Source organism: Columba livia, chromosome 15 (assembly GCF_036013475.1).
Source record: "Columba livia isolate bColLiv1 breed racing homer chromosome 15, bColLiv1.pat.W.v2, whole genome shotgun sequence".
NCBI classification, from domain to species: Eukaryota; Metazoa; Chordata; class Aves; order Columbiformes; family Columbidae; genus Columba; species Columba livia.
Genome location: NC_088616.1, coordinates 9,323,196 through 9,350,747, shown reverse-complemented (window position 1 = coordinate 9,350,747; position 27,552 = coordinate 9,323,196). Strand labels below are relative to the sequence as shown.

The following is a 27,552-nucleotide window of genomic DNA, read 5'->3' as shown; positions in this document are numbered from 1 at the left end:
TGTACAGTTCGTTATGGGTACAGTTTATTTTCATTAAAATTTGGTATAAAGTTTTGATCCTCTAAATTCTCCGTATGTTTTTCCTCTCTCATTTCATACTCACTTTCATTTTTAGCAATATGAAATATCTTCATCTTATAGATATTTTAATGTATTCTCTGCTTATTTTTTGCCTACAAAACTCTACAAGCTCTGTGGATTCTTTTTTACTAAATGGGAAAAAATTATTGATAACAAGCAACCTTATTCTGTGTCTGAATGGCAAAAATCTCAGATTATCACTAGAAGAAAATGAACATTCACAACTTTATTTATACATCTAAAATTATCACAGTAATACAGAGTATTACAATTTTACCGACCACATAGCTGATTTTTAAATTTAAATGTACATTATTATAATACGGATATTGCAATATTAGAAGAAATAATATAATGTCTTTTAAATATTCCAATATTTTATTTTTTAAAACCCCTGCAATTAATCATAGCATATTATTTCTAGAAAAGATTTTCCAGAAAGTAATGCAGGCAAATGAATACAAATCTTAGTTGGTTTTTACAAACCTACTGCTAGAAGAAACTCTGTGTCAGCTTTATGGTATTCTACCCTGAATGCCTAGAACAATAGAGTTGTTCCAGAGCATCAGTCTCTGCAGAGTGTTGCTCACTTTGAACATGGTGCAGAGCAGCGGTTGGGGTTGAGTTTCTTATTACATCAGAACTGAGTGCAGAACAGAACTCAAGAGCCAGCTTGATGATCACATTTTAACAAAGTGTGGAAAAGGATTGTGGGAATAATGATGAAGAAAAGCAGTGTACTCAGCCGGGAGCGACACAACTGTCCGAAAGAATTTGTAACATTCACAGCTCGTGGTCCTTCAAACCTGTCAGTAACTGTGCTCAGAGTAGCAGAGTTTTTAAACGTCTGTCATTGCCTCTAGTTCCTGTATCCTAAGTATTTCTCGTAACAGTTTTAGTTTTGACCTGTTGTTTTTCTTCCTCAAAGTTGTGTGCACATGATTTTTGTGAGCCCGTGTGTTTCTCAGGGTCAGGCTTATAAACATTATGCTTAATTCCAAAGGTACAAATTATTTTCATTGCATTACCATATTAAGTTACCTGGCAGGTCTTTTTGAAATCTCATGCATAAGTCCTGTATATAAATCTCATTCTCCAATTTGGGAGCTTGAGTGGCAGTTATACTCTTCAATATTCACTGTTATGTGCCTCTGAGCATTGCTGGGCAGCACTGGGTGTCCTGCCAGCACTCTAATCTGAAAGTGTCACAGCAAATCTTAAGCAAACTGGGAGGAAAATGAATTAATATGGGCTGAAAGATCTATTCTTAATAATTTCCAATAATGTAAGTTAATATTTTCTCTGATTATTAGGGAGTCCAGGTAACTTTCTTCTGTAGATATTTGCCCTCATTTAACACTGTAGTAGATTTTTCCGCAACATGCATGACCTGTTCTAGCTGCGTACCCTTCTCTTTTTTGAATGGCATGTCTGTTTATGTATAGCATAAACCTGAACCTTTGTCTCAGGATACAAAAGAAGTGTCTGAAAAAACACAACTTAATTCTTCTGCTTTCCCTTACTTTACAATTAGGATGTTTTTTACTGGTTGGGCTGGGGAGCAGGTGTTGTAGCTAATGAGAAGTTCTTTGAAGAGAGGTGGATGGAAGGACTAAAGCTTCATGAAATTTAAACAGCTGTTAAAATAATCACTTATTCTATAGTGAGTTTTCTGCTTTCTCAGATTGCCTGTTAACTCCAAAGCTATTGTCACTGGTCTCCTATAGCTTTTTATATTATTATTATTATTATTAGGGAGCACGATAACACTATGCAAACAGAGAAAACATTTAGTTGCCTCTTTTCTGCAGTCCCATTGCATACACTGTGTCTGCTACAGCTGACCCTGCTGACATGCAGCTTTGATGCTCTGTCAGGATTCTGACAATCCAACATTCTGTGCTATACAGCAAAGGAAGAGGGCAATATAATATATATAAAATTATGTGTTTTATACATATGTATATAGATGGAGCCCATCCAAATAATAATTGAGGGCCTCTGCCCACAAGAGTGAGCTTTGTGATGTCTTTCAACCCTTAGTTTTAAATTACAACATATATTTATAGAAAACAGCTCCAAGGCAGATCTCCTTGGAGGTCTTTCCCCTTTCAAGTCCGCTCTTTCAGCATGGTGACTCAACGTAGTCGTTTTCCAGGCCACGGCGAAACCGAGCGGTCAGGGTACGGCTAATGACGATGACCCGGGGCGCCATGCAGTCCTCACGCCTGTGCAGGATGTTCCATATGAGAATGGCAGCTGCCAGCGTGGCCAAGAGACAGGCTCCAATGTTCAGATAGCAAGACCAAGAGAGGTTGGTGTATGGTCCGATGCGGTAGAAAGTCACCAATCCGATAACCAGAACAAAACCTGCAAGGAGAATGTGAGAGTTATTTCTACTGTGTTACTCTCTTGAATTTCTGTAGTGGCAAGATGCCATAGGCCAGCATCCTGAGTCTGTAAAGCCTTTCCATCCCTATTAGTATGTGCTTATATGTTCTTGAAGGCATACTTGGGCATGATGATGTATGCGGAGACTGGGTGCCTGAAACAGAGTCTCAATGTTAGGTTTAAATCTGTTCACTCTGATTTCAGTTTCTTATTCCACACTTAGCTGTATTTCATGGTGTGTTTTTTTTTCCCCATCCTCTTGTCCTACTTACACATGTGCCCTCTTTCTCATTTCCATTGCCAACAGAGAAGACTGGTATATTAATGATATTGAAAAATCTTTAATTCAGAATATGGTACACTTATTCTAACATTTTAAAACGTTTATTTAAGGCAGGCCACTATTGCAAACGGCAAAGTTGATGAGTAGCTCAATATCTTAGAGAAATCATTTTTAAAATGTGCAGAAGCTTTAAAAAAGGGAAGGTGAAATAAATGGGACTTTCCACATTCTTTTTGGTAGACACCACTGATAAATAGCAATGTTATTTCAGAGATGAGGTGGGGTGGCTTTTCTAGTCATGCAGGAGGTCATTTTAGAACTGGGGGCAGAATCCCTATCTCTTGACTCTTACTTTGTTATGTTACTAAGACTGCCCTTTACCTGAGCAATGCGTTGATAAGCACACAATTGCTTTTCTGCCCTCTGTTTATTGTATTGGTCTCTCTTGCTGTCCCCGCTCTCAAATAAAACTGTTTTTCAGCTTTTTAAGAAAAATAATTTTTACATGGGATTAGTTTGAAACGAACATAGAAAGAGGCAAATATGCCTCACTAACCAAAAAAGGGTTTTCACTTTGTCCTCCTACGCATTTCCTTAACCACCACCATAACACAAGAAATATCATTGACAAAAGGTCCCCTTCATGAATGGAGACTAGAATAAACAAAGGCCCGTAAGCAGCCAGAGGATTTCTGGATACCATCTTCCGAAGTCCGTGGGCAAGGACAAGTCAAGAGCAAGTCCCAGTGGCTGCGTGCTGTTTTCTCAGTTAGCTGCACTGCTTGCAAATGTGGATAAACGGCAATGCTCTGAAGTGGTGTCACACCTGGATCTGGGCCTTGGTTTTCCATGAAAGAGCACATCCTGAGTAAGCATTGTATCGAGTTTGTTTCTAAAAAGAGAAGTAGTAATGCAGTGAAGATGGAAAAGACAGAAATTACACAGAGATTAAAAAAATAGAGGTGAGAAATGAAATAAAAAAAGGAGGAAAAAAAAATCCCACAATCACTACTTAAGTAGGGATGGCACTTTTACTATTCTGTGAGTCAACAATGTGAAGGCTGAATCCCCCTCTTAATAAAACAAGCGATGAATGAGTATTAATTCAGTTATCTTGCATCCTTGGCTCTCTTGTGTCTACCTAGAAGGTGGTTTCTAATGCAGGTGCTTGCTGCACCTTCTCCTCCTCAAGTAGCACTGTCCCACGTGTACCAGGCAGGGGCTGAAGGGAGGCAACTCTTCCTAAGGATACACGAGGAGGAAATAGGTTCTTAGAGAAGGAGCAGCTCTTCCCTGCTCTTTCACCACTCTGCAGTAGCCTTTGCTGTGAAAAAAATCTTAACATACCCTGGATAGGTTTTAGGCTGTTGAGTCAGTTGTAAGGACAACAATTAATTGATTATTATTTTTTTTTTTTGGTTAGCAAGTCTTGTAGTTATTTAATCGTTCAGCTTAGTTGTAAATAAACAGATTTCATCTGGGAGAGAAGTGGCCACATGGAGCAGATTGACTTAACTGAGTTGCAGATCATAAAACCTTAAGCAGGAAGAACTGTGAACCTAAGCTGTTTGTACCATTTACTGCTTACAAGTACTTCTAACGGGAAGTTATAGATATTAAAAACAGTCCACTTTACACTATCTTGTATTATTTCTTTGAGGCTCTCTTGACAGAGGGAGCTGGGTTTGGGAGCGCCAGTTACACAGAGTAACCATGATGCTGTGTCTCATTTGCAAGTTAATTTCCAGTTACTGAATTGTGACTGGTGCTTTCCCACTGCAGGTTTACAGGTATTGACCATTACCTCTACTTTAGAGAAGTAATGGATGATTAGCACTTCTAGTTTCCTTACTGAAAGTCAGGTCTGCTTATGCAGACCCGCTGGGAAAAACCTGTGGGGTTCTTGGTGTGTGTGAGAGCTGGACTCCCCTGGGCATGAGTTTTGCCCCATTCTTCGCTCTTTTAAGCCAAGGCAAGCAGCAGTGTCTATGTGCATTCCTTCATGGCACAGTGGAAGTAAATCAACACTGTAGGAATATTTTCAATATTTAAACTTTTTTTCCAAATGCCTGGCTTTTAATTAAATTACTTAGCTTTTTCTTTATTATGGCAAATTACTGTCTGAAATAGCTGCACATCTTCGTGCTAGACTGGCCACCTTCATGAGCTCCCTTCCATCTGATGGGGAAATTATCCACTGGGAAAAAGTACTAAGGCTTCCTTACAGGTCCCAAAATAAAACTCTTTATGCCAGCAAGACCATTTCCCTTCGCAGGCCCTTTGCCTGAACCCTGGTCAGATGAGCAGCCGGTCGTGCAAGAGCCTTTCTCTCCTTTTGCGGGTCTGTGCCAGTGTCTGAGCAGGGGGGGACTGGGAGATAATGGGTTTGAGAGCTCCCCGACTTGGCAGATCACAGCAGTGAGTCACTGGGGCTCTTGAGTGCAAAATGTAGCATCTGTTTAGAACACTTTGCTGCAGGCTAGACAGGAACTGACATTTAAGAAGAGAGAAAAACATGACAGAAGTGGGAGAGTTGGAAGCTGTTACTGTAGAGTTTCCACAATTAGTTTCCCAGTTCTGCCAGTGTAAGAGAGCTTCGGAATAAAAACGTCACCGTTAACGTTATTTTTGAGAATTCTTATTTCATATTAGCATGACCTGGTGGTTGATTTATAGATATAGAATATCAAGATCAAAGGGTGAAGAAATCATATTGATCCAAAAAGACTGAGTTTGCATCGGATGATAATTAAATTTTGATGAGCGCTGCTTTTGTAAAGATGATGTTGTGTGAAAACCCCCGAAGTTTGCTTGGTGAGATTTTGTCTGTAATAACTTCATCAAAATTAGACTTTTTGAAGCAAAGTGTTCCAGTGTGCTACTTGTGTTTTCCTTGCCCTGAGAGTGGTCTCGTTGTACAGCAGCCAAGAACTGAGATGGAACATTTAGCAGCAAGTCTGTTCTCTAAATGACCAGACAAACGCATTCAGTTCACTTCTTTGTGCCAGCCTGGCTCTGCTCCGTCAGTGACTCCTCTTGCACAGGGAAAGTAGATTTTTATATTTTTTTTTATTATTTTTTTTTTTAATTCTGCTGCTGCATGGATGGATGTGAGGAGCGCTGTCTTCCCAGTTTGGATGAAACCTTGCCGGTAATTATCTATGTGCCATTTGGTTGCAAACCCTAATGTACTGATGCAATACTACTCAGTTTCTGTAAGGAAAGAGAATGAAACTGAAGTTTGACTAATGTCTTTTTTCTTTTACTATCATAGCTAAAGCAGGGTGTTTGTATCTCCTGCTTTTCTTACTGCCTTCTCTATGAATACTGTGAATGTTATTAGCATTAGGAAATCTTTGACGACATTTTAATTTGTTGCCTTTGAATGTTGTTAAATATTCAATTAGCGTATCACTTCTGTGAAGTAGGAAAATCAGTGATGGAATTCTGCCCCCAGTGATGGTTGTGTAATATGGGTATAACTCAGTTGTTAATGTAAATGTACCAATGCAGAATTTGGCTCTGTATTCAGAACACTTAGAAGTACACTTATAAAAATCAACCTTAAATTAAGATTAGCTTCTGTCTCCATGACTAAAACTGACTGTGGGGACTTTTCACTTTTTAGATAGATATTTGTAACATCAACCAACAATGTCTTAATTTAGTTTCAGTATTCCAATAAAGTACCTGGAGGGAGACAGTTGGCTTCCCAGCCTATTTCCCATAGGTAACTCTTCTAAAAATAAGCAGAAAATTCCTGTACTTGCCATCAGCCTTCTTGTTATCTTGATTTATAATACAGTTTAAGGAGGACTGCAGATGGGAAATATTTATTTAAGTTTAGTTATGAAAATATTAAACATTTTCATCTGGTTTAGTTTCATTTCTGTTTTGTAGTGATGACAACACTTCTAGGTGCATGGCTGAATTTCCCTGAATTAATTTCATTATGTACATCAATTAATTTCAGATCATGTATTGTGTCTTGTCTGAAGTCTGCACAGAGGCTGCATCTCTACTAAAAATCCTGATGCGATTAGTTGAAGTACTTTTATTTTCCCATAGAGCTGCTGTTTATCTCTAGTTCTTTCCCATCCGTAGCAAAACAAGCCTGGATGGGGGGCTTTTCCGTTGGGGAAGGAAACAGATAATGAATTCACTAGGAAGACTTTTGGTTGGGACAGTATTGACTGTGTGAGTGGGGGTGGGTTGGGAGAATGTTACTTTTTGAACTTACATTTCAGATCTGTACACTGAATTTCCTGTTTGCCTGTAGCTGGCTGCAAGCCAACTGCAGATTTTTAGCATTTTAAAAGAACTCTCATAGTTACTTTTTCACTTCTGTGATAAGCTTTGGTTTGTTTTTATCAGACACCCCTGAATTTACATCCCTCCTTTCTATTAGTACATTGATAGTACGGTTGAAGAAATCTACATTATGTTTTTTCTGGGTCAGCTGAAAGTCTACATTGGGAGTTATAATCCTCCTCTTCACAGCTTGTCCTATAGGATTACTTTTGCTGTGCCAGGAAGAGGGAGAAAGAAAATACAGCAGCCAGACGGTTGTTCTGAATTCACAACCCACGCTTGTGCAGCAAAACTGCGAACAGGGAGGCGGAACTTTTCACCCCCCTCTCTGCAGACCCCTCAAACATTTACAGGGAATGCTACAGCTGCAATGAGCCACAAGCCTGAACAAGCTGCTTGTAGGAGCTCAACTCTATGTATCAAAGTGACATAGCTTCCCAAAGTGTGATTGCTATAGGACTTGTGTAAATGATTAATCAATTAACACATTTTCCTGTGTCAGCTTGGCACAAGAAGGTTGTTACAGTGCAAGGCAAATGTGGAGCTTCTGCAATAGTTGTGGGCTCTGGGTTGTCGTACCAGGCTGAAAGCTGGAGAAGTGTCCTTGCTGTGGTTTATAATGCCACCAAGACCTTAATGGCCTTTGAGTCTTCAGCTGTATGTTGTTGAGTACAATAAAAATTTCCTTTCAAGTATTTTGGTAGAACGTAGCATCTCTTAGAATTAAACAAGTTACGAGTAGCAAAGCTGCTTGGGTGCAATGAGACCCTCTTGTCCTTCACCTTTCACCACTGAATTACAATGACTTTCCACTTGTTGTGTTCTTTGTCAGTCCCTCTTTGTCTTTAACCTGATAAGGTTGGGAGATTTAGTCAGTGTAAGGCGGTGTATTCTTATTTATGTTAGCTGGAAACTTTCAAAGGGAGGTACAGAGCACTGTTTTACAAGTTTAGTTCTGACAGTGAACTTGCTTTTCTTGGTTACCTTTTGGAGATTTCCTTAGAAATGATGAACTGAAGCTTGTAAAGCACATAATTCCTGTTGGGCAGCTGTTTAAATAAGGATAAATGTGCAGACTTTCATACAGAAAGTCAGCTGCAAACATTGCTTGGCATCTCGGATTCAGAGGCGGCTGGAGTCAGTGAAAGCTCTGCTTTTTATTGCAGTAAACTTCATATCAGACACAGGTAAGAGCTCTTGTCAGCCTGACCAAAACCACCTTGTTCAGAGAGCAGCAGCCACTGACAAGTGGCCCTCCTGGCAGCTGCAGTGGTCACCTGCTTCCTTTTTCCAAGTGCTCTCTCGTCTCCTGATGCATCAAAGGGTCAGGCTTGTGTAACAGTGGATCTAGCTAGGCAAGTCAGTTTGAAACTTATATTTTTAGGAGATATCTCCATATATATATATACAATATCCATGTTCATAAGCAATAAAGTGAATATGTGATTAAGAACTTTTCACACACGTTTTTTCCGAATTGCTGTGTTATTTCTAACACTATGTCAGTCATAAAACACATCTCTTATACTTGCGTATCTGAATGATATTTATCTGGCAATATATTTGTTACTGTATTTCTGGTCAGAATACATGCCCTTGACATTGAGATGCTACAACAAATTGCTGCTACTCATCAGTATGTAGACATGAAGAATATATGCAGATCTTCCCCCTGCCGCAGTTTTACCAGTTGAAGAGTTCAACACACTTATTGTGAGCTCCTGCCCTTCCCAGTTCGCTGGTTCAGCTGCTCACATGAACCATTCCAGTCAAAATAAGTGGGATAGGCTTCCATATTTTAAGATCTTTGCAAATGCGTTTCATTTTGCAAGCATGTGAAAACAAGATCATTTTATTTTGAGGTTTGCAGTCCGCATATAGAACATGCAAGTTTGACACTGAGGTGAAATAAAATTGAGAAATAATGAAAACTTTTAGCATGAATCAAGCAGTCAAGTTCTCTCTTTTTGTTATTATTTTTAGGTTACTTATAGTGTCTCACTTATTTGCTTCCTTTTCAGGAAGTATTAGGTTTACAGCTCCATAGATTTCATCTTAGAACAGATCTGTCTTGAGGGTGTCATGAAGGAAAAAGGTGGAAGGAAGTAATACAGAAATCAGGATCACGTTGCTATCGTTAATATCTTCAGTTATATTTTCCAATGGCTGCTTTGCTAGTCTGTTCTGCATTAAGATTTTCTGGATGTCAACCAATGTGAAGTTGTAGTACCCAGACAGAAGAGAGAAGGTACATGGTCTAACAGTTTTTTCATTTAGGTTTAACAGCACAGAAATGAGAGTACGTGTGAACTCAGATTTCCTGTGATGCATTAGGGGTCTGGAGTGGAATACACCGTCAGCAGAAAAACATGCTAGGAAAAGCTGGAATGCAATGCTTGACATTTGAGAGAGAGGCGAGATTGTAATTTATTTGGCTGTAAATGACAATCTCAGTAGGAGCACAGAACTTTTTAATCTTCAGGATATTCTGTATTGAAATTATTTAATGCTGAAAATGGATTGGCAAGAATATTAATCGCTATGATTCAGGTTTATTCCAGTCTTGGACTTTGAGAAATGAGGATGAGATCTAATGTAAGGGATATGTTATCCTGGATTTCCCTCGTTATGTTTCTAACGTTTCACTCTGAAGTCCGTGATAATCACCATTGTACGAGATTGGAGACTTGGCTGGAGTCCCTTAAGGTCTGATCCTGTCTGGCAGGTTACTGCTTGTAGTAGTTTAATCACAGAATGTTAGGAGTGCTCTTTATTCCTTGTCCTCTTAGTATGGGTTTCCCTTTCCAACTGCTCTTCTGTCAGCTCTGTTATTCATCCTATATTCAGCATGGTTGAGTTTGTAAGAGTTCCTTGCAAAAAAACAGAACCCCCAAAACCCTCTAGAGGGAAATTTCTGAGCGTTGACACAAAATTCCACATACAGTGCTGGTTCCATTTTCACCACATGCCTTTTCCAAAGCAAACAGCTCGTTTTCCTGTTAACGGGGAGGTGTGGGGTTGCGGAGCTTTGGAGCTGTGTGAATCCCGTTGCTGTCCCAGGAGCGATGCTGTTTCCTCTCTTCTTTCCTTCCTCTTTGCTTCCTGGGGCTTTATTTTCTGTCAGAGGTTCATCCTTTTTGAATGGCTGTCAAATGCTTGCGCAGGTGGCAGAAGTGAAAGAGCAGCAGGGCCTGGAGTCATCGCAGGCTCTAGTGGGATCAGAGATGGTTGATCTGAACTTGGGATGGGGTTTGGAAGATAATACTCAGTACATTTAGTTTTCTAAAACAAAAAGGACTTTTGTCCAGACCTCGGGAAACTGTAGTGAAACCCGCACATAATATTGCAGTGAATAAACTCTTGACTAAAAATAAGAAAATTGTGGGTTGACTTTGATTCTGAGCCATATACTCAAACCCTGCCCCATAATATAAGATTTCATTCTACTGGTGACCATTGTGGTTCTCTTCAGCATTTGTTGGCGTATTCAAGGATGAAAGTTAGAGATCAAACAGAAGCTGGAATTAGAGGGGACATGATTCAAGAGATTTTTTGTCTGAAATGACTGACAGGATGAGGAATTGCAGAACAATTCTCCACATCATTTAGGTTTTGAAAATGAAAAAATCAGGAGGTGGGTGCTTGTGTTTTCAGTAACATATTTGAAAGTGTAATAAAAATAAATTACCCAGCTAATACTTAAATAATTAATAAGATCTAAGCATGTACATTCTTAAATATTGTTTGTTCTTCTCACACAAATGGTCTGTCCGGCCTAAAGTACCTTGGCTTTAACCCTTAAATGAAGTAGGTGAGAGCTTCACAGTGATTTCTTATGGGCTGTTTTGCATGCACAAAGTGCTTTGAAATACAAGCTTTGTATCCGCTGTTCTGATTTTTTTGCTCAATGTTGCTACTTTACTTTGAAAACAGATGAGAAGTTGCCGTGTTGGAGAGGAGGCTCAGAGGCTGAGCATTACCTGTGGCTTACGGGGTACGGGACAGCTGTTTTCCTCCCCTTCAATAAAGAAATCTTGGTCTCTAGATGTAGCAGCAATCTCTCATCAGAGCAGCAGAAATGCTGAACTTGCACACAGTTTGCACATGTATTTTGGCTGATATAAAAGACATTTCAGCCATAATGTATAAAATGCTGCCACCGGGGCCAATCCAGGGAATTTGGTGGATGGGGCTGATTTTTGTGGCCAGTCTGAGTGGCTCAGGATTACAGAGCACATGTTGGGTTCTTTGAAAGAGGGAACAGCCTCTTTTGTCAGTGCAAACTGTTCTCCGAACTGCCTGTCCTGTGAGCGCAGACCCTTCATTTCCCAGGTTGTCGGCAGTTGATGTACCACTGTCCTGGAAAACTAGGGAGGTCTCCAAGAAGTCTGTTTTATATTGGGATAATGGCAGATATGATGACTCCTCTGTTTTCAAAAGCTTACATTCCAGAAGGCTTCAGCTGGTTGTTATGGATATCAGGAAGGAATTAGTTTAAACATAAAGATTTCATTAAGATGTAAAATGAATGTCATGTTACTGACTGCAAGGCAGAAAACCATCTGTTGATGGTGAAGGAGTGTGTGGCCGAACTGCGGAGGGCAGGGATCGCCACCAAAGCCATTGCGCCATTTCTGCAGATGGGAGATCTTTGGTTCGTGTAGCGCAATGTCTGTCTGTGTAACTGTCATGAGCTGCCAGACCCATCTCTTCACGCCTTTTGAACACAGGCAAGCAGATGAACTCCTTGATTTAACAGCTTCTTCAGCCATTCTCATTAGCGTTTTGTTAATCGTTCTGACTCTGGCTTTCCTCCCCTCTCCCCTCCCAGCACTGGGGATTTCAAGGTTCAGCTTGCATAACAGGTAATAGCAGGCATTTCCTTCTCCTGTGCCGGGATATCCTGGCGCCCTTCAGTCTCTCTCTGACTGTGTTTAAAACAGACTCCAGCACAGGAAAAAAAAAAAAAAAGAAGCCCATTCTAAAATTAGCAGCCTTGATAGAAGAAAAGGCCCACGGCTGTCCACTGTGCTGTTTGTCAATGAAAAACACATCCAAACAGGGCCAGAATGCATTTCCGCTCTGGGAAAAACAGACATGCTGGATTTTGGGGAGGATGGGAGTGAGAGTAAAGCAGGCATCATACTGATGATCAGGGAGAACTATCTGGAGTTATAAAGACCACGGTGTATGTGAGAAGCTATAGGGAAGTCTTGATATAGCAGGGATGTGTATCCATCTTTTGGTAGCACTGACTGATGCTCGAGGGTCTCACTGCACCTGGAAGCTGGATCAGATGCTTTGAGAGTTACAGAACCTCTGCAGTCTCCTCCTCTTGTTTGCATTTCAGGTTCATCATCCTTAGTGGGTGTTTATTGCTGAGATGACTATTTAAATGACCTAGGCTAAATTCTGATCTTGCAGCAGTGTAAACCTGAGGTCTCAGCAGGTTTATACAATTCTAAATATTGAGTTTTAAAAGTTAGAATTAAAATTTAAAATAAAATGGTCTTTATTATATCCTGTTGTTTACATTAATAATAGTGATATATTTTTAATCCGATCTTGTAAGCAGCCTGAATGTTACACTCCATTAATGACAATTTCATGCATGGACATTTTATAGGATTGGACTCGTGGTGTAATGAATACTAAGTGACTTATGTAGTAAAGAAAGGTATTATTCAAAATGTTTACAGTTTGTTGCCACTGCTGTCAATAAGGAATTGCGATAAAACCATTTCCTCCTTTCCTCAGTCATTTCTGTACACAGTCTGTGGCCGTGAGAATTACTGTAGGAATTTTATTTATAGCAGTCAATGTTATGAATTGACGTCAGCTTTCTTCGCTAGATTGCAGACGTATCTGTCTATCAAAATCCAACTCATGGTCGTGTTTCAGTAAAACTTCAAAAATTTTCTTTGCTTTCAAACAGTTCCTTTGGCATATTTTGTCCTGCAAAATTGTGGGATTACATTGCATCCAGTTTATTTCTTTCATGTTTGCCTTCCTGGTTTCATAGGAAATAATACAGGCTTGTTTTTCTTGGTTGGCAGAAGACTCGTTCTGATACATCCAAGATAAAAGCTTCTATTCATGTACTGCAGAATCTCATGGGGAGAGCTTCTAAGAGACAATGAGCTTACTTTTAGATTTAGGCCTTTTTGCTCTTCTTTGTCACTTGAAAGACTTATAAAGCAAGAAACTACTTTCCACCTGGATTTAATAGAGACTAGGTATTTTTCCATCAGTAAAAGAAGTGGACTTACTGGCAAGCTGGAACACGGCAGCTATGGCTTCCTCCCACCACTGGGTATCCTGAGAGATGATGGGCAGCTCCATCAGGCCCAGGACGAAGATGAGCTGGCCAGCAGTCAGAGCAACGGTGGCAATGAGGTTACAAGCACGCATCATGTCAAACTGCACTAGGGAAACATAAGAAGCAAGCAAAAGGTTAAAATGGTATAAAACTGGGAAAAAGAAAATCCTGGCTGAGCACGTATGTGAAATGTGTTAGTCCACAGAAAATGATTCTCAAACACTATTGCTAGTTCCAGCAGTCCCTTGCTCTGATTTCCAAATCGTTGGCGATAGGAGAAAAACTGCCAGCAAAACTTTGACCCTGGATATGGGGAGAGCAGACTTGGGGCTGCTGCAGGCGCTGGTTTGTAAGGTCTCCTGGGAATCTGCTTCTGAAGTTGTAGGAGTCCATGAATGCTGGTCGGTTTCTAAGTGCTGTCTCTTAAGAGTGTGGGGACAGGCAATTCCAACGTGTTGGGAGTCGAGCAAGCAGGGCAGAAGGCTGGCTTGGCTGAGCAGGGATCTGCTAGAACTCAGATAGAAAAGGAAGATGTACAGACACTGGAAGCAAGGCCAAACAACATGGGAGGACTACAGGGATGCTGTTTGCCACTGCAGGGAGAAAATGTGAGTCTTGCTGCTCCAGTGGATGTGCATAAATCTATGGGGTCTGATGAGATTAATCCCGGGGTACTGAAAGAGCTGGCCGATGTCATCACGGGACCTCTCTCCATTATTTTTCAATGGTGTTGAGAGTCTGAAGATGTCCCAGTTGACTGGAAGCTGGCAAATGTTGTCCCAATTTTTAAGAAGGGTAAAAAGAAAGAAGACCCTGGTAATCGCAGGCCTGTCAGTCTCACCCCGGAGCCTGGTCAAATTATGTAGAAAATTATTCTGGGAGTTACTGAAAAACACTTGAGAGACAAAGCACTCATTGGTCATAGCCAGCATGGGTTAATGAGGGGAAAGTCTGGGTTAACCAACTTAATTTTCCTTTATGACAAGGTTGGCCATCTAGTTGACCAAGAGAAAGACAGTAGATGTGGTAGGTCTGGATTTTAGCAAAGCTTCTGATACGGTCTCTCACAGCATCCTTCTGGACACCAGGAAATGGAATGAAGTTGCGTCAGGGGAAGTTCAGATTGGACGTTAGGAAGAGGTTTGTCACTGAGAGGGTGGCTGGTCAGTGGACCAGGCTCGCCAGGTCGTGGCATCAAGCCTGTCAGAGCCCAAGGGGTGTCTGAAGGATGCTGTTAGTTATACCGTTTAGTTTTAGCTAGTACTGCGAGGAGCAGGACTCGATGATCCCTGTGGGTCCCTTCTAACTCGAGATATTCTACGATTCTATATTAAATATAAAGAACAAATGCAGAAATTATTACAGACATAGATGTCTGCAGTCTTGGGTAGAAACCTGATTAAAATGTGTCTCCAGCTGGCTACTGAATGGAATATATTCATTGCAAAGGTGGGTAGTTTTAGTCAGGCTTTTTTCCTACTTTTCCTGTTAACCTGATGGATGTCCTGTTTTCATCTTTTTCCTTCCTCTCTAGCAAAAGGTGGGATTTGTAAATATTATTGTGCCAGTTCAACATCTCTTGCTAATATGTCATTACTACTCTGAAATAGAAGCAGCTCAGTGTTTAAGTTGGCATATGTTAGAAAGGCTCTGCACATGAATATTCACCAGATTTTCAAAAATGACTTAACTGGTTATAAGTTTAGTGAGTGCACTGACCACCAGAATTTGACTCCTGATCTTCCAAGGAGACTGCTAGGAAATGCAGAAAACAAGAAAGTAAAGTTCATCGTGATAATCATTGAGTCTGGTCCACTTTTGTGAGTCATAAAAATGGGGTTTACCCTTTATTTTCCCCTCACAGGTCATTTTAGGTTTCAGTATTCTAAGTAACAACTCATGCTTTAATTAAAATTTAATGAAATATAGTATTATATCTGAAAGAATTAGTTAAGAACCATAGTCCATTAAACTTTTTCACATTGAATGAAATGTTAGGAAGATAACATGCTATGTATTTTTGGGTTTTCTTTTGAATGATTACAGGTCATGAAGCATGTTGGCTAATAAGAGTCAGATGTCTGACCTGTGTAAATATCAGTAAGACTTTGAGCATTTGGAGTGTTCTTCTGTTTTTCCACTTAAATGGACTTATGTGAATAGTTGGTTTACAGCCACACTGAATTCTGTTGCCTTCTCTATATAAGTATGCGTGAACTTTAAAACAAAAAAAATCCTGTTATTACATACCCTCTAAATGTCTGAAGCTTATCCCAGAAATACACACTACCCCTTCACATAGAAACAAACGCCAATTTTTTGTCTTTACTGTTATTCATGACTTCTTTTAAACACTTAACTGTATTATAAATTCTTTTGGCTTTGCCATAGATGATATTATATCTAGCATACTAAAAACAGCTAAGTTTATGACTGTGACTCAGTTGAATTCTGACATAATTTTACATTATTTAGTCTTTAAATAATGGTTCTATGATCGCTGTCCTCTCTTGCACTTGGAGAGTGCAGTAGTATTGGATGTGTAACGCTGATGATTTTTACTGTTATTTGTAAGAACTGCAGGCTTAGGGATGCTTATTCACCTCATACACCACGTTGTTCAGAGCGATGTAGAAATGCAACTGATATTTTGCATAGTTGCCTCTTTAAACCAAAAAGAAGGTCATACGTGGTCCGGGTTGGAACTGCAACAGGATGACAGGTAGAATAGGGAGGAAGCAGCTGGTAGGATTTCATTAAATGTGAAGACAGTTAGTTTTGTGGAATAAAGTACTAACAACCCTTCCGTATTTTGTATTAGATATTGTTGTTTTATTCTGACAGATTTAATGTATGATCTGTCATCTTTTGGTTTTGTTCTTGAATTCTAATGATTCCTCTTCCTCAGAGGGGAAAACAGTCAAACTTAATAATGTGTAACTCTTACCAACTCCATTCTCCTTGCAGTGGAGCTTGTTAATTGTTTTCAGCCTGAAAGTGCCACTCTGCAGATGATGTTTTCTTACTCGTAGCCATCGTAGCCTTGCGCGTTATCAGCTCAGCACATGGTAATTCCATTTTGTACATACACAACCCTAAGCTGAGCTTCTGCAGCAGAAAACCTGCCTCCCCAGGAGGTGGTAGTTGTGGGAAGCAGCACTGGCCTCCTGTTACTGAGGACAACCAATGGACAACTCTGATCGAGACACAGAATTGTGCAATTTCAAAGCATTTGTTTAGAGCCTGTACCCAAAGATGCTGAAGATGTAAATCCCATTGAGGAAGGCCAGGCCACAAAGCTCTTTTGCTGCTTGAATGACCGCTCAATCCAGGAATAAATATTTCTCATAGCTAATAAAATTGGCTGCAATATTGTTTTTCTAAGAGCTGCGAAATTGATTGTTTACCTTTGTGCTCTTTTACTCTGCCTGTTGCTATTTTAAATAATACATAAACCAGAAATTTCTCAGTAGCCAGCTTCAGTCCATTCTGATGTGTTTTCTATAGGCTTTATAATTAGTATGAATTTAGGATTATATGTCAACCGTTTCAAACCTTTCTGCTTTGTTTACACAGCCATGATGCCATTGTAACTTTCTGTGGCCATTACAAACTCATTACTGGTAATGTCACCAGTGTCCTGAAGCTTAACTGTGAAGGGGGTTTCCTGCAGGTAGAGGTGGATGTTGATGCTTCCAGCAGAACAGACCTGGCACTGCAGAAGGTGTTTATTCCTTTGTGTGTGTCTGACATGGGTGAAAGAGAGAGGGCAACACGGAGTACAGCTTTATACACCCCCTTCCTTGACCTGCCTGTTAAGCATCAGAAAGGGGCAGAAACTGCTTTAAGTGACCATTGTTCAGCAAGATCAAATAGCAGTCTCCTTGACATTTTCTTTCTGGAAGCCCATCTCAGTCCTGATTCACTCTGAGTAGTAGTTAATTCACCAACAGGGTATCCATCTGGGTCTCCTGTACAGCTGGGGGTACTGGCTAATGAATTTGGCTTTGTTTAAAACAGTGATCAGTCAAGGGTCAAAACCCAAACTCCAGGGATGAGACCAATTCAAATTCCTTATTGTGTTGCTCACTTCCTAGACCAGATGTACCCATCGGGATTAGTAATGTTGATTTGATTTTATTATTCAAAAGCAGCAGTTCTGTTTTGTGATGTTCCATGATAGCCCCTGGACTATTGGTGCTTTGCCAGAAGAAGGTTAGTAATATCAGAGGGTAATTTGCAGTGTTTTGGCATAATGAGGAAGAATGATCTCACTGAAAAATCAGATTATGCTAATTGCTTAAAATATGAGGTTTTCTTCCCCTTTTCTGTCTGCATACAGGGAAAAAACAATCATAGGTGGAAATTCAAGCTTTTGACTGATTAAAGCATAATGTGTGTGTGAAAGAAAATAAACAGCCCAAGGTATTTTAATATTTGTCTAAAACTTCCCCTGAGAAATACAGCTTTTGGTGAAGGAAACTTTTAGTGGAAACTTAAATCCAGCTTCTGTAATTTAGAACATTACCAGCCCCGGGAAGAGTGTAGAGAGCGCACGGTTACTCTATAGGAGCAGAAGTGGCTGTGAACGTGTCACCCTGCTGCACAATTTCCTGCCTGTCATCGGAGCTGCAGGAGCTATGAGCATGCGGTTACCACACCAAATGTGCTACATCTGAAGAATGGCATTTAAACTTTGTAATTAGATTGGTAGGGATTGATTAGACTTAGCTGAAGGATGGTACCCCCTTAGGCTGCTGCTAAGTTGATTTCATTTATGAGTTTATCTATACTTTAAATTTCCTGAGGAATTTTCCTTCTTCATTTAGTGTTAACCAGCTGCTTTACTTGTGTTTAATTTCAGTTTTCTTTGAACCAAGTGTTACCCTTTTAGGGATCGATTTTAAAAATTATTCCAACCAACGAGAGTTCTGAGTATAATACCTTCTCATCATTTACTTGCTTTTTAAACATTACTCAGTTGTTAACCTTTTTTTTTTCTGTCAGTATAAAAAGATGGACTTTATAAGAGGAAGTCAATGGTTGCTATGATTGCGACAAAAGGAATTTTTTAAAAAATTATTCTATCTGTGCTCTTTTTCTGGTTCTTGGGTTTACTTATCGATTACTTATTCAGTGAATTATTTGGTATACATTCTGAGATGTACCCGATTGTCTTCATAAATGCTCAATGCTCATACGTGACTTTATTCTAGAGAGGATAAATGGTTGCGTTTCTGAAAAAAAATATTTCTAAATAAATACAGATAGAGCTGTTAATGCTTCTTATGCTTAAGTTGCTTCACTTATTCTTGTAAGAACCTGTTTTTGGTTGCTTATAACTTTGCTAGACTTTATCCTTTTGGCCTGGTGTCTGCAAGCTGAGATCATATTCTGCTGTCAAAATTTAATCTAACTAGGTCAGTAATTAGATTTTCTGTAATGTAATCAAGAGATTCTGAGTATATGGTTTTCCTCTGGAACTTGACATTTTGCTGAAGTGTTACCTTGAGATAAGGGATGTATCTCCTGCTGTTCTTTTAATATTCTCTTCAGTCAGCCGTCTGATAAATCGTACTGTGTCCAGGCTGAACAGGACCATAGCTAACAACTGAGTCCTCCGAAAGCCCAGCAGTGCCAGGTGTGTTCATCATATCGTGGCTCTGCTGTTGCCGAGCAGTGGATTTGCCACAACACTCACTACAGTCTTTGCACGTGTTCGTCAGCCACCGCGGCACCAGCCGCTCGGGAGCACAGTTTGTTCTGCCCGAGCTCCGGGCCCTCGCTCCGCTGAGCTCCACTTCTTGTTCCTGCCCCAGTTATTAAGCCATTTGGAAATGAAGGAACAGTTATGCCTGTGCATTAACCTCAAGATTGAAGCCTGCCCATGATCTAGGTTGAGCTTAGTACACGGTCTTGTATAGCAAAGCTCTACTTTTTCAGCCCTTTGGAGTAATTTTAAAAATCCGCATCATAGGGACTTCCGAAGTGCAAAGCCAAGCATCCAAACTTAAGGAAAAGCCAGAATAGTAAACTTCTGCCTAAATGGGCTTATACTGTTTTTTCATGGGAGCTCTGGTTTATTCAATACATGAAATACAGTGCTTTGCAAAAACCCGAAGTGGTGCCATTCAGACTGGCTATTTGACTTCTGTCTTGCTAACTGTTAATGACATTGAGTTCCAACCTGGAGAACTGAATTCTATATTAATAAATAATTTTAGAAGAAACCCTTCTTTATAATTCTAAAGAAGCCTACTTTAGCCTAACTTTTGACAACTGTGTGTGCTTGTTTTGGATGTCAGTGTTGTCAGCAAAGGTCTGATGTGCAGAAACAGTCTCTGCAGCTGGCATGGAAATCAGCTGGGGCTCTGCCTTGAATATTTGGAGCACTATGGAAATGCAAAGTACAACTATGCTTCGTTTTACAACATAGATGTAGGAGATTCAGCGTTTACTGTTAAAATAGTTAAGAGATAGTAAGGACAATACACAGAATCAGTGTGATTATTTAGTAACAGTCAGCATCATGCTACACCTCCCAAACTTGTGCTCTATTTATGAAGTCTTTGGGCAATTAATTTCTTCTGTTGATTTAAATTTGTGGTATTTATGTTGTTAACCTCTTGAGGTGTTTTTTTGGAGTATGAACTAGGAAATATATTGAGATACTTTAATGGTATTTGTGAAACAAACTTAAATGCTGGCAGTATCCAAAGAACACCTTTGCATGGCTATGTAAGTGGGGCTGTGGGAAGGCTTAATTAAAGTACTGCCTCTTTGATACACATATATTTTGATTGTGTGAATATGTACTACTTTCTTAAACGTGAAATAGATCTGAATCCAGTTTTTCTTTGTTAGTTTGTACTCTTTCTGTATGAGGATGTTGTTAGCAGGTCTTAGATATTGGTTGTCTGCATGTTGTGGTTTGCCTCTGTAGAAATATTGGTCGGGTAATCTGTGGCTGTAATAAAGGCATTTAATCTAAAATTTTCAAAAGCTCCATAGCCATTTTCACTCTTAATGCTTTAATTTAGTCTTGATAGTGAGAGTAATCCAACATTGATTTATCTGATAATATTTCTGTGCAATGCATGTGAAGGTGCTATATTGAAATGTGTATTACATTCATTTTCCTGTCCTGAATCCTAAAATCCTTGAACTTTTCCAAAATAAGTAAAATAGTAAAATCCACACTAAAATGAGCATTCACTCTAATTTGAAGAACCAGACGTCTCACAATTCACCTCCAGAGAGACTGCATATTGGCCTCTACCATTAAATTAGTGATTTTACTTATTCAAATATCGATCGTATTGCAGATGTTAGGGGGGAATCACAAGCCCGAGTTGCCATCTGTCTGCGCTGCCTCCACCTCTGTGGAACAGCCTGAGCTGTTTACCAGCCAGGTACACAATAAGGTTTTGGGCTTTTTGTAACCTGGTGGTAGTTCCTGTCTTACCCAAAAGCCATGGGCCTCCTTTCTTGATCTGTATCTCTTGAAAAAGTGATGTGTCTATAATGTGCTTAGCTGCTTGACTCAGCCTGGCTTCCAGCCAGCCAAATTTCAGATATATTTGTGGACACTGGAAATTTGTGTAAATACAGCAGACGTGGGCACTCAGGGGAACCGTTGCCCCTGCAAAGTCCTCCTTCCCCACTGAGCAGAGTCCTGCCTTCGCCACTGTAGCTCAGTGTACGTGTGTTTGCATAAATCATACATATAGCCTGGACAGGTGTTTATATTTGGTCCCTATGGCAGTCACGTAGTTGCTCATGATACTGTGCCTCCCCCTGGCACTGCTTATATGTCCTTGTAAGAACGACAATTAACGAGCGCTATCTCGCCCTGAGCATCTGTAATTGACATACTCTTCCCACTGCTGGGATTTTCCTTATGTCTTCTGGAGCGCTGAAGAACTCGGCAAGTTTTTTCTATCTTTTTAAACCCCTCCCTATTCCTGCATTTCCACATTGTTCATAATGTTCTTTAGACAAAAAGGGACAGACTGTGACCTCGACTAATGAATAAATCAGCTCCATCTGTCCACCCAGAGATAGCCTTGTAGCACCATAGGGCTTAAGGGCATATTTGTCCTGTGCAGCGTGGTTAAAAATATCTAAGCTGATTCCAAGTGTTCTGGTGTGTTCACACAGTGCAACACAGTATTACTGGCCTGGAGCTGGGCCGAGGTGTGGGTGACGGTGGGTTTGAGCAGGTCTGGTTTGCTCTGAGAGGGCATCACTGGTGGGATAGCGATGTGTCCTTGCTGCTGGGGGTACCTTGTGAGCCCCTGCGTGATGCCGCATCGCTCAGTCTGCTGCTCTGCTCATGCATTCAGTGGGCACAAAGCTGAGTACTGAGTAATCGAGACACGCTGTCCTACCCAAGATCTTACTAAGTGTATCCTTCTACTACGTGTGGTCTGTTGAAGGGTTAAGAGACGCAGACAAGAGCATAATCTTCCACAATTTTGCAGCAGCTCTGAAACTGCATCTCCGTCACCTTTGCCAAATTTCTTTGCCTCGCTCAGATAACAGGAGAGTCAGGCGACCTGGCAAAATTGCCTTAAAGTCTTTTGAAGAGGGGAAGTGCCATCTGGGTTCCCAGGGAAGCCTTTACATTTGTGTTGTCTAGGGGTTTGTCCATGTTGGAAAAACTCTGACTGGCATCCTCATAACTTGGCTCCGATTCTCAATATAAGCAAAGATTTCAGATCTGATAATTTGCTGCCACTAAGAGGGAGCTGCCTCACCCATCATCAAACTTGCATCTCTCAGCCTGTGCTAGAAGCAGGACTTGTTGGACTCCTGATACCACCACTTAATCTGACAGAAAAATAACCACACAAGAACCCACCCCATCTCTTCCCCTCCCCGCAACCTTCCACTCCAACCTGGCTATTTTCTTGATGTTAATCAATTGAAGTGTGTCACAGAAGCTTTTTAGCCTCACAGATGGGTGAAAGAAGGGTGCAGGACTGCACAGCGAGGAGGGAAAGCAAGAAGTGGATAAAGACAAACAGGAGGGCCTGAGATCTCCCCCCTTCCAGGAGCAGTGAGGCTTGAGCTTGAAGAGCAGGGTTGAGGTGCTTTCCCCTGGGACCAAAGTCATCCACATTTTTTGTGTTGCGCCTTATTGAATTAGTTCACATGAAGATGCTTCATTTCTGTATAGTTTTTTAATATAATTTACTCCTGTCCCTGGATTTTTTTTCCCCCATTTCTAATCTTTTTTTCTCATGGATCCCTTTGCTGCAGCATCTGTGATCTCCCCTTGTCTTTTATGTCACTTGGTATTTATACCAGCAATCCTTCACTGGCACTTTACTATCCTTGATGCAGTGTTTGCATCATAGGTTTTGAATGCAAAATGCCTTAGTTTTCCTCTTGCTCTGGTGGTTTGTGCTATGGTGAAATAATTCACACAGATGTCCTGTTACTGGGGAACTGGATCGGAGAGGTATTTGGTATGGAATTTGATTTTGTATTTCCAGAGAGGCTTTTGGCAGACATGCTCCATCACACTGACTTTTTCTGTTTGTTCCCTGCATGATCTTTAGAAAGATCATTTACTGTGACTTTTACCCCAAATATGCAAAACATCAATCATTATTTGTTTCAGTTTGCTGTAGTTTATTTTTAGTTTAAGCACATGCAAGTCTTGGTATAATGAGCAACTTCCATAATTTTTCTTGCAAATCATTTTGTGTGAACTGTGTAGGTGATGAGGGGAAAAAACCAACCAAACAAACACCTGAGCTTTATTGTGTCCCCTAAGAAGATGCTTGGCCGATGTTTTCAATGGGAGAAAGAGCAGGCGGTGAAAGTCAGTGAAAAATAGGTTCTAGGAATGTGCTTCCCTCTGCCAGTGAGTGATACATGGAGTTGGCTGTTATTTACATAGTGCTTGTACAGAACTCTGATATCAATGTATGAACAAGCACATTCTCAAAGGTTTTACAGCTTTTCTGTTGAACTCTGAGATAAACAACTTGTCCCCAAATATGTGTGTGTGTATACAGATATTTTTTTATATGATTGAGATTGTGGCCTTTTTTGCATTGCTATAGGAAGAATGTATTTTCTATTTATTGTTCTAGAAATGGCATCCAAAATACTACATGTTAACTCTTACCATTGAGGAAGGAATTTCTTTGTTCAGAAAGCTATTTTTTATACATATGTGTATACATACACACACACTTGTGATTTATCTACAACTGACAGAGGAGGATTGATATATATAGTACTAAAATAACGTGTTTTCTTATTAGGTAAATTATTTAAAATGACAAAAGCACGGATGCAGAATCAGGCTCATATCTACTATGTGTATCATCTGTGGAAACATATTTGTCTTAAAAATATGTGCAACAAATTTGTTTCCTCCTTAGTTTGTCATGGCACAGCTGAAGAGCTGAGATTTTCCTTTAAATGCTTCATAAAGATTCAGAATTGGCCTTTTGCCTACTATTTACTCCCATGTTAAATAGCGAATGGATGCTTTATACTTATATAACCTGAGTCATTTGGCTTCAATGTCCTCCTTTAAATTAGAATTTTTAAGAGTGTCTGTTAGAGAATTTTTCTGGGGAATTGATCATGCTATAATTATTACTTTGAAATTTTTATCACATTTTGCTTCTGTTTGATGTAAGAAATTGACGCCCATACAATTATGCTGTGGAACAGCTACATCTGTGCCAGTTTCTATAGCACCACCCATCTCCTGACCTGTGCACAGCAAGAAATACAAGTTGGTGTGTTTAAAATGGTGCGGGAGCCAAATTCAATGCACAGGAGCTCATTTTAGCCGTGAATATAGACCATGTACTTTTAAATTTCACGAATGGTATGTGTGTTTTTGAAGTTAGAACATGGCTTATAAATATTAATCAGGGTAGTGATTCCAGTGATGAAGTTGCAGATACATATCAAGGAAGTTTTTCAACAGTCTAATCATTTTTATAATTATTTATCATTACAAAAGTTATATCAATTAAAAAAGAATTGAAAGGTTTAGGGCTTTATAACTGTTCAGAGTTTTTCTGTTTGTGATTTATGCAGTTTTCATATTAGCAAATGTGCAAAAAATGCTGCTGCACAATTTTGTCGGGAAACATTATATGGAAAATTGAAAAGAAATTCCTCTCATATTTCTTTGGTGTTGTCTCCAGAGGGACAGAAGAGACTTGGAGGAGGAGCAGAGCACTTGCTCTTTCTCCGTATTTCAAACCAGGACAGCCCGTGGGCACCGCTGTCCCCAGCCTGACAGCCGGGGCTGGAGCAAACCTGTCACCAGGGTTTGTGGTCACAGCCCTGGTGTCCCAGGTGGCCGCAGGTATTCCCAGCACAGCCCTGCTCTGGTTTCTCAATGAGGACAGGGCCGCACCGTTCACATTATGAATGTTTTAAGGGGCACTTTTTCGTTAGTCAGCTTTAAGATTCTCAGCATTGGCTTAGAGGTTTCATCTTATCCCATTATTGTAAGTAGCTTAGTTTAAGCTACATGCATTCTCCAGATCCTATGAGTCTGAATTTGCAAAATGAGAAATTTACCACATGATTTTCATGTTCCCCAAGTAGTATACTGATTGTGTTTTTTTTCACCAAGGATAGTTGCATGCATTAAGGCCTGTCTCAGTTTTACATGTTTTTACCAAAACTATTTCTGTCTTCTCCTGGCACTTCCAACAAAAGTAAATAAAAGGGAGAAATAACTTAGCATGACATCTGAATACTTTCTTTGTTTCTTTTTGAATTTTACAGTATTCAGAGCAACTGTGGTTGGGGCTTAATATATTGAGCAGGAGGGGATATGCTTATAGCAGGAATATGCATTGAGCAGGAGGGGATATGCTTATAGCAGGAATATGCATTGAGCAGGAGGGGATATGCTTATAGCAGGAATATGCATTGAGCAGGAGGGGATATGCTTATAGCAGGAATATGTATTGAGCAGGACGGGATATGCTTATAGCAGGAATATGTATTGAGCAAGAGGGGATATGCTTATAGAGGGAAGAGCGAGCATGCGTCTCCGATCTTGAAGTGTACATTGCACAGATCATTTCTTCAAGTACGTTGTTCCACATGCTATATAAACCAGAGTACTGCTTTTATGGTGGGAGGAGGAAGAGTTCATCACTGGTGGACATAATGATTCTAGGATGAATGTTAAGAGATGTTTAGAATCAGGTGGTTAACAATGATTTCAGGATGCTCTGCTAGGCTATAAGTCTCCCGGGGACCACATACACGGTATCAATCACCACCAGCGTAGGCAGAGAAGACAAGAGATTGAACTTACGTTTGACGGTACTACGTGACTCCTGGAACCCGGCTGACTCTGAACCCCAGCCCAGGGCTTCACACTCGCGCTCCTCCCCTTGCCCATGCCTGGCACTCGTGCTTGCACCTCCTCTGCTCCTGTCTGCCAGCCAGCACATCTTCCACAGCCCCACGCTGCGCTTACGCCCGTCCTCCAGCGTCTGGTACACCCAGTTGGGAGTAAAGGCAGCTGCGTTGTTAAGAATAAGTGAGACCAGAGCTACCAACACAGCTGTGGCTACCAGTTTCTGGACAGTCATATCTGACTGTCAGCTCACTGCCAGTCTCTATTTGCAGAAGACACGAGGTCTCAATCAGCTGCAGCACATTGGACTTGGACTTGATACAGAGGCAGCTTCACTAGGATGTTACGAATGGCTAGAGGACATCACCGTTCATTCTCAAAGTCAACTCCAGAGGTGTTTCTGATCAAGGAAGTAAGAATTTTGCGAGGTAGGTAGGAGAATTCCATAAAATAAGAACACGAAGAAGCTTTTTTAGGTCCTTCCCAGCTTTGGCTTATCCACCTTCTTGCACTTTGATAAGTAACGCCAGTCCTGTGATGAACTGGATGACAGGGAGGTCCATTCCTTGTGAGGCGAGGCGAATCCAGAAAGAATCCAGTCTCGGGGCAGGAGAGCCTGAGCTGCTGCCGGGGCAGGGACAGGGATGCTCGCCAAGCGCCGGCTCCTCCGAGTCAACCAGCGCCGCTCCGAAAGCCTTTTTTTTTGCGTGCAAACTTCAGAATATCCTGCAAACTGTGACAAATGTCATTCTCTCAAAGCCGAGCCGAGCTGGAGGTGAATGCTGTCATCCCAAACGAGCTCTGCAAGTTTGGAGTGTGTCGAGGAGTTTGCTCTGCCGTGTCCCTCTCCGAAGATCCAAGCTGCAAGTGCAGGGGCCGGGGAACAGCCACTGCTGTGAGGAAAAGGCCCCCCCAGCTCTCCACGAAGAGGAAATGGCTGTTTTTGTGGCTGTTTTTGGTGAGCCTCAGGGCGTAGTCGACTGCAACAAACAGAGCCACTGCCACGGCAGTCAAACATTAACAGGATGTGTTTCCTGAAAGGAAAAGACTATGGAGACTTCTAAAGTTGTACCTCCTCCCCTCGGAGAGCCCCCCTCCCCTCTCACTCCTCCTCCCCTCCCAGCAGCACCAAGCGGGGCTGGGAGGACGGGGCTGCACATCGCAAATCAGAGGTGCTCTTGGAAAGGAAAGAAAGAAATCGCCAGCCTCAGCGCTCGGAACATCAGCTCTGCAGAAATGGATTGAGGAGGTTTTTGAAATGCTTTTTACTGAAAGCAAAACGATATTGGGGTTAGCTGTTGAACAGCGTGACAAAAGCAGTGGCAGGGTGGGGGTCTCCACTCATGTCCCCGTTCCCCTTTGCAACCCTAGAAGGGAACGTGGCAGATAAATATAAAACCTCCAGAGTCTCAGCTTGACAAATTAATCTGGGGGTGTGTGAAAAGGCAGTTCCAAGTGTTGTGAGGTGAATGAAGCTGAAAATCGCTCCGTTGCGACTGTGCAGGGCTGGCGCAGCCCTGAGCCCCACGTCCCCGTTTGCTGTGAACCTCTGCAGTGCCTCTGGGAGGGCTGGCTGCCCCCCTGCAGCGCCCAGAGCGTGGAAACGCTGCCCAAAGTTGCTTCATATGATGTCTGTGTTCACAACCCAGTACAGAACTGACCAGCACACAGCAAGCCAGGACCGCGGCACTGGTACTGCAAAAGCTGCAAGGAAAGCAGCTCTAATAAACAGATTAAAAACGGTTGTTTGGGACATTTCAAACTGTCCCCGAACATGGATGTTTCCCAAGGGGTCTTGCAGAGACG

General features: G+C 41.0%; 2 protein-coding genes across 10 annotated transcripts in view; one reads left to right on the top strand and one right to left on the bottom strand.

Annotated features, from left to right (window-relative positions):
• The window catches only part of IFT140 (intraflagellar transport 140), a 79,681-nt gene that overhangs the window by 26,542 nt on the left and 25,587 nt on the right, over positions 1–27,552 (top strand). The window lies entirely within an intron of this gene.
• On the bottom strand, positions 288–26,873 carry TMEM204 (transmembrane protein 204). Its single transcript, XM_005505665.4, has 3 exons — positions 25,702–26,873; positions 13,336–13,491; positions 288–2,451 (listed from the first exon to the last, which is right to left on the bottom strand). The coding sequence occupies exons 1-3, from the start codon at positions 25,979–25,981 to the stop codon at positions 2,207–2,209; spliced, it is 681 nt and encodes a 226-aa protein (XP_005505722.1). The 5' UTR covers positions 25,982–26,873; the 3' UTR covers positions 288–2,206.